Here is a 7,624-nt window from a genome sequence, read left to right on the forward strand (position 1 = left end):
AGTTTCAGGCTTGCTTGAACTGCTGTCCTGCAGGATTGGATTCCTTTGCAGACACCCTATTGCTTTACCGCTCTCCTGTTCTCCACAGCTGGTACTTGGTCCGAGTGGAGTGTTGCAGGGGATTCGTCCAGGGAAGTGTTATGTGGATATGTCCACCGTGGATGCAGATACAGTCACAGAGCTGGCCCAGGTAATAATATTGGACCAAACTTCTAACATTTGTGATTCAGCAGCAGTGCTGCAGTTCTTGTTGTTCAAGGTTCTTGATTAATACAGATGTCTCTTAAGATGCTCAGGCTTCTTTTAGAGGGGACTCGACTCCCAGGCAAATGAGACAAAGTAAATTTTGAAATCTTGTCCAGTGAACAAAACTGGATGATAAATACTCTGATGATAACAGCAAAGCTTGTAGACTTCTCAGAAGGATCACCTGGCACCATTGCAAGCAGCCGGTGAAACTTTATTCCCTTAAGTAGTATATAGCCATATTAGTACTCCAGCAAATCAGAGGAGGAAGTATTGTCTGGATAAATAATTGTCTTAAACTGATAAAATGCATATTCTTTTTATTTCAAATATTCTAGTTGTAGGAAGAGTGTATGTTCATGTTTCATTCTGTAGAAGTGCTTTTGTGAAAAAGGTTATTTTTATAGAGAAGATTTTTGTAAAAGATACGTGCTTTGAGTGCTTCTGACAGGGGAGTCTTTGATTTCTTCTTTGACRACTTGATTGTCTTTCTCTGCCCTAAAAGCAGTATGTGTTGTGGGGGAGTGGGGAGGGCTGCTAATTTTGGTGAAGTCTTAAGCAGACAGCTTGGTGATGCAGGAGCAAATAACACATGAATCTGGAGAATGCAGTGTTATGCATGTTAGTAAACCTCAGACTGAAGATATGAGTTAAAGGCCTTTTATCTTTGGAGAAGAGGAGCAAAGTAACACAAAAGTAAATCTTTGGAGATTGGTATGCTTCACATACACCTTTAGTGGTGTTCCTTGGCTATTACGGGGTGCAGTGGCAAAAGCATGTAGGCTCAGTGGCTGAAAATATGCCCAGTAATGATAGGGTCAGAGAAGTATTAATGTTCCTGAGAGTGAGAGTAACTTTTGGTTTGGGCTACCATTTGCTGGATGCAGTGCGTTAGGTATTAGGTATTTTAGTGTGCTTCGCTCTCCTGTTTGGATGTCTATAAACAACTTGTTCTGTTTCAAAATTCTGCCTTTAAGGATAGGAATGCCCTAAACAATGTTCTTACTTGCTGTTCTGCCTACTTAGCATGGATGCCTGTTGTTTATGCACAGCTAAACAGAGATATTCTTTTTCCAGGTGATAGTATCCCGAGGTGGTCGCTTTTTGGAAGCACCGGTCTCGGGAAATCAGCAGCTGTCTAACGATGGGATGCTCGTGATCCTGGCAGCTGGTGACAGGGGTTTGTATGAGGACTGCAGTAGCTGTTTCCAAGCGATGGGGAAGACCTCTTTTTTTCTAGGTAATTGAAACACTGGGGGCCTGAGAGCAGTTTCTTAGTCAGTACAAGGACTAGGCTGTCCAGAAAGGAGTCTGAGAGGTGCACGTATCATCTTTGTGTACCACTGATAAGAGAGACTGGCAGTCTCCTCTCTTCATAAGCAGTATGGGAGGCTGACCTGCGCTTCTGGAGTTTGGCCAACCTCAAAGCCTCTAGCTTTACTTTTCTTTTTAAAATATTGGCTTGTTTTGGAGATTCTGTGAAGCTTTTTATTTTAGATCGTATTTTGTTGCGGTTTCTCCCTTCCTTTAAGAGCTTGGAAAATGAGTAAGGTTTCTGAAGTCTTTTGAGCGAAGGCAGAGCTGCCAGCTGCTTGGGAGCAATATGCAGAGCCTTGTAGTGCTGATCCTGTGTGGGATGGGGGAGCAAGGCTGCTGTGTTTTTTCTGGAGAAATGCCCAGTGGTATATGTCTCTCCCAGGTGAAGTAGGCAATGCTGCGAAGATGATGCTTATTGTGAACATGGTCCAAGGCAGTTTCATGGCTACGATAGCAGAAGGACTGACTCTGGCTCAGGTGACTGGTCAGTCCCAGCAGACCCTTCTGGATATCCTCAATCAGGGACAACTTGCCAGCATCTTCCTGGACCAGAAGTGCCAAAGTAAAGTTCTCTCACGTTGTTTTATTATACGACACATTTGTTGCCGCCTAGGACCAGTTTAGTTAATGGTAGAAGGGAGAAGGTAACCATCCTATTTTCATCAGCCTGGGATTCGGGGTATTTTTAAGCATTCAGGAAATGAAGAGCTGAGTTCCCTTCCTCCCCATTTACAGCCAGGGCTTCTAAGAGTAACTTCTCAAGCTCTGCATTGCCTGCAGCCGGCTGAGGACTTGAGTTGACAGTGATGACTTCAGTGGGGCAGGGTAGTAYGTGAAATAGAGGGCAAGTTCTTTAGAAATCTGAGTTCACTTTGTCAGTGGGTGATAGGGACATTATCTGCTGTGGCCGGATGAAGATAGAGAGCAGAGAAACAGAACTAAAAGCAGTGTTCCTGGTGATCAGCATGGGAAAGGGAAGATTGGTGTTTTGCATGCTGTTGCAGTGTGTTAGGCTTGTTTTACTACTTCTATGCTTATTTTTTTCCACCCCCTTCTCTCTTACAGATATCTTGCAAGGAAATTTTAAACCTGATTTCTACCTGAAATACATCCAGAAGGATCTTAGATTAGCTATTGCATTGGGTGATTCTGTCAACCACCCAACTCCCATGGCAGCTGCAGCCAATGAGGTGAGAGTTTAGTGCTGAGATGCATGTCATTCAGTATTTCTTCAATAGGTAGAATTAGAGCCATTTTCCAAAAAGAGACAGACATGGGAGCAGAGGCTGAAATATATTTTGGGTAGGAGGGAAGTGGATTTGATGTGATTGTGGAAGCCCTTAAAATGTCACCTTCAGTAAGCACAGATGGCCTAAACGAGGCCCGGCATGTTCTGATCTGTGCTATTCTAATTACTCAGAGCACTGTGCAGTTCTCTGGTTTGCAGTGGTCTGCAAAATAATTTCTGCCAGAGAAAGTCTTCCCATGAGTGTAGTCACTGATCATTTTCCAATTTTTCTTCTCTAGGTCTATAAACGTGCAAAAGCATTGGACCAGTCGGACAACGATATGTCTGCAGTGTACAGGGCCTACATCCACTAGGCTGCACCATTCTTACTGTTAATACTATGATTATTGATTAATATTATTATGATACTGGGTTTTAACTCTGGACCAGTCCATCTCTGTCTCTCCATTTCCTTTTATACACAGACTCTGAGATCTGCCGCRAAGGCAGCTGCTGCGGTGAGCCTTCCCCTGGTGGCGAAAGGGGGGGGGGAGGAGGAGGCTCGGATTGTTGCAGTCTGATTAGAAAATCCATGCCATGCACTGACAGTCATGGAACAGGACAGTGGCGGCTCGTTCAGAAGCTCTGAGGCAACTCTGCCAGAAATCTGCTGCTTGGCTGCTTTTGTTTTCCTCTTTGTATGCTTGTCCAAGATGCTGTTTCTGATGATTCCTTTTCTCCTTTGCTGTGAAATAATGTGTGTGTTGGACTCTCTGCATCAAGGGGACAGGTGACATATGTCCCATCTACCTGTGAATATCAGTAAAGGCCTTGGTCCCAATTAAGGTGAGGAGCATTCCTGTTCGTCACCCACCTTTAGAGAACAAAGCACCTCCCATGGAGGAGAAGGGCAGTTCCAGAAGGTAATGGGGTTGCATGCAATGCTGTCTTGATTCTGTTCCCTTTTTAAACTTCCACCTCCCTGGCACCTTGATGGAGGAATTCCTCATACCGACAGGAAGAACCGATTGCATCCATGTCTTCCCCTGTACAGACAACTTTAGCTTAGGGAACGTAAACCTTAGTGAAAATGAGAGAATGCCAGTGTAAATATAGCCTCCTAAAAGGTTAATCACAGCTGCCCATCCCACAAACAGTATTGGAGATTAACATGTTTGCCTAGAAGACTGTGAGAAAAGCGCGCAGCTTAAAACTGGGCCAAAAGTATTTTACTTGGTGAAGGAACAAACCTTAGGATTGCTCCTGGCCTCTGGCCTTAGTTTATGTTGATTTACTTGCTATATATATATACACACACACACACATATATATATATGTATGTATATATATATGCACACCCTAGTAGTTAATCTTTACAAAGGCTTCTTGGACTAGCGGTGTCACAAGCAGAGTGATGAGTCTGAAAGGGGTGAGCGGAATGATCGTAGAGCTGAGAGTTTGAGGGGCTTGAGCTCCTTTCCAGGCTCTCTCTGGCCTTTGCATGGTCATTTTATCTCTTAGCCTGTTTTCCCCATCTTTAAAGGTGGGTGATAATTACCTACCTCAGAGGGGTATTATGTACTGATTAGTGATCTTTGTACATGTCAAATTTTCCATACCTGTCCATAATGTTACTACTCTGGGTACAACATTAGTGCATGTGAGTTTTCTGTGTACTTGTGACTCTGCTTGTGGCCAGATACCAACTTCTAGAAAGACTGGTAAATAAAATGGGAGCCTAAGACTTCTGCTGAGCTCTASCCTAAAAATGTGGGAATTGAGCTGCAGATGGCCAGTGCTTAAGAGCAGCAAAGCTGTCAGTGTTGACAGAGCAAGCCAGAGTCCAAAGGATTGCCTGTCTCTCTAAAAATGCATAAAGCATGGGGTTTTTAATTCTCTCAGTATTAGCCTTTTAGGAAGGTTCTTGCATTTTTGTTTTGAGAGTTGGTGAAATGCCAGTAAGAAGCTTTATTGGCCCAAATCACTTCTTAGTAACACCATCTCCTCCCTTGAGTTGGGATTTGAAAAGAAAACAAATTCCAAATAGACCATGTTCCTTTAAATCTGTGAGGTCTGCCCCTCCCGGCATTTTATGTTTCTAGGCACTTAATGACTGTTGAGGGAAACTTTTTATTGCGCAGGATTTCTTTCCAATCCTGCTTTGGGCAACACGTGGCTGTGGCTCAGGGGCACCTCATTAAGAAGCAGAGAAAATATCAGATACCCATTATGGAACATGGCATCTAATTCCTAACACTGTAAATGTTACTTTGTGTTGAATATTTCCCCTCCGCYGATCACTATTATTTGTGGGCTAATATTGTATTACGCATTGCGTCCTGTGGTGAGCATCTAGTAATAGATCTGTTACACATCACTTTGCCTGTTTGTCGGTGGTATATATGAGCAATATTAGTTATACATACACATTTCTTTAGCAGTACAACTGTCATCCTGCATGTAGATATTCATATTAAAGGCACACGTAACTACCCAGGATAACCAGCCATTAGCCTGCTTTTGACATACTTATTGCTTTTCCCCCATCCAGCAGAACTTGGCAATTAGCATCGGCAATCCTTGGTTACATACACTGCAGTTAAGAAATCTTGCGCGACTGCGCAGCGAGGGCATCTGGGGGAAAATTGTGCGTTTGGGGATGGATGAGAGCGCGGTTTTTATAGTGGAAGGTGTGTTTGGGGAGGGAGATGCTGTCGGGGAGCCGTGCGGAGTCAGCGCAGCCGTCCCTGGAGAGGGACTAGATGGAAGGCGAATGGGTCTGAGCTGGTGCAATCAGGGATCTCCCTCTGTTAGGCTCTGTGGTGCCTCTGACAATGGTAGGTGTAAAAAAAGAGGAGCTCTCAAGTCTCCTGACGCGTTATTTCGTAGGAAGTTCAAAGAACCGTATCTGTGAGGGGCAGAAGCACTCCCCGGTTGTCCCACTGCTGCAGGTTTTCTTTTCCTGAAATACCCTGGTTCTCAAAGCGGAGACGGCCGCGTACATGGGAGCGGCAGGTGTGGGCTAGTTCAAGGCTGTAATTTGTGCTGGAGAAGTCGGACAGCAGCTTTCTGGCTAGGTAGGCGGTTGTGGTGCTGCCTGGCGGACTGTACCGTCAAAGATGCACCAGGGAGCAAACGGAGACCAAGTGCTCGGCGGTGGATCCAGAGTGAGGAGGAGGAGGGGTGGAAATGGCGAGAACTGCACCGTTTTAGATGGTCTCTGGGATCGGCTGAAGCRTCAGTCTCGCTCGGATTTGTATTTATTTCTGTAGCCTCTGAACATGGATCTTATTCTGTTCCTAGGCCTGAGATTGGGGGAGGGAAGGGGGGGGGGAAAGCTGTGGATTGAGAGATGCTCTAATAAAACTGGCTAGTCAATGTTGTCTTAATATTGTTAATGATTCTGTAAAGTTCCTTTTTATGAGGATTTCTGTTTTAGCAATTTGCTTTTTTTTTTTTTTGACTCCCTCCTTTTTAAAGAGAAAATGTGACACTTGTGAAAAGCTTGTAAGAAAAGCAGTTTCTTTTTTCTCCTCAATGATAGATCCTATAGTTAATTAAGGTTGTGAATTTTTATTTTTTTGCCTTGTTTTTAATTAACGTCATTCAGAATAGGATGTGTGAAAATTGTTTAAATGGCAAAACAAAAAAATTTTTTGTGCAATTAACAAAGCTACTGGCAAGAAAAAAAGAATAAAACCTTTCTTGGTAACACAATGTTCTTCGTGGCAGTTTCTAAAGCCCCTTGACCCTGCGCCGCAGCGTTAAAAGCGCTGCGAAAGGGTGGGTTTGGACATGCTCCAGCCCCCGCGTGCGGCGCCGGCCGCGTTCGCCCTGGGGGGGAGGACGAAGGCTCCGGTTTAAAGCAAAGAGCGGCGGGCTGCATGAGTTGATGAGCTTTCTAGCGGTCGGGAATACGAGCTGGTTCGTTGCCTAACCGTTGGGAGCCCGGCAGAGTGGTCGYTCCCGGCTTGCGGGTTTTTGAGCGCCAACCCTTGCGTAGGCTCAGTAGTAAGTGGGGTTTTCCAACGTGGAAGGACGAGATCCCTCAACTGGAGAGTTTGCAAGCCCAACAATGTTGCTTTTTGAAGCTCCAGGCAATATTTGCTGTCAGATAGCAGTAGGTTGTTCACAGTAACTTAAACGTAGAGGCTTTAATCGCCGTCACGAAGGCCGGCGCTCCCGAGCAGCGGAGAGACAGCTCCCAGGAAGGCCGCCCGCGAAGCTGCGTGCCGGACGCTCCTCGGGTGCCGACGGTATGGGGTTTTTTTTCCCCCTTACTTTAGATAATAAGTAATATCGCTGGGGCGGTGGGAGGAGAAACGTGGAACGCGGTGGAACTCCTCGCTGCCTAGGGAGAAGAGGAGGAGCCGCCTGTGAGGGTCTTCCTTCATCCCGACGGCAAAGTGCTCGAGGGGAAGGCACTGCCTGCACTGCGAAGTCTTTAACCACTCTGGGGGATTTGTATGTGCGACTCGAGCGCGTCTTAACCTGTGTGCAGTGAGCTACAGGTGCGAATATCAGTAATAAGGGTGCAGCTGCAGCGGCAAGACTAGCCGGCCCCGTTGGCAGGGCCGACGCGCCGGTGCTGGAAAACCGGATGGTTTCCTGTGCCGCTTACGGCTGTGCTTTTAGGCGGCGGAAGAGGAGCTCGGGTAGCCCAGCCCAGGCGCCGCTGCCGGAGCCCTTCGCCGCCCGGGGGGAGGGGGGGTCTCCCCTGACGCCCCTTTCCTTCGCCTCTTCCCGAGGGGAGCGGGAGGCCGCCGAGCGCCAGCGCCATTACGGAGCCCGGCCTCGGGCAGGGGCCTCCCGGTGCCGCGCCGGAGCTAGCGG

At 46.5% G+C, this 7,624-nt stretch overlaps 2 protein-coding genes across 2 annotated transcripts in view; both read left to right on the forward strand.

Annotated features, from left to right (window-relative positions):
- The window catches only part of GLYR1 (glyoxylate reductase 1 homolog), a 28,016-nt gene extending 21,508 nt beyond the window's left edge, over positions 1–6,508 (forward strand). The window contains exons 13-17 of the mRNA XM_085315655.1: positions 89–190; positions 1,324–1,486; positions 1,946–2,125; positions 2,629–2,753; positions 3,091–6,508. Of these exons, the coding sequence (XP_085171781.1) occupies positions 89–190; positions 1,324–1,486; positions 1,946–2,125; positions 2,629–2,753; positions 3,091–3,165 (645 nt within the window). The 3' untranslated portion in view covers positions 3,166–6,508. The remainder of the gene's footprint in view (positions 1–88; positions 191–1,323; positions 1,487–1,945; positions 2,126–2,628; positions 2,754–3,090) is intronic.
- Positions 5,911–7,624, forward strand: part of ROGDI (rogdi atypical leucine zipper) — a 16,325-nt gene continuing 14,611 nt past the window's right edge. The window contains exons 1-2 of the mRNA XM_085315656.1: positions 5,911–5,958; positions 6,916–7,047. Coding sequence (XP_085171782.1) covers positions 5,911–5,958; positions 6,916–7,047 — 180 coding nt within the window. The remainder of the gene's footprint in view (positions 5,959–6,915; positions 7,048–7,624) is intronic.

This window comes from Rhea americana, unplaced genomic scaffold, assembly GCF_003343005.1.
Source record: "Rhea americana isolate MKP2758 unplaced genomic scaffold, rheAme1 scaffold_433, whole genome shotgun sequence".
Lineage (NCBI taxonomy): Eukaryota > Metazoa > Chordata > Aves > Rheiformes > Rheidae > Rhea > Rhea americana.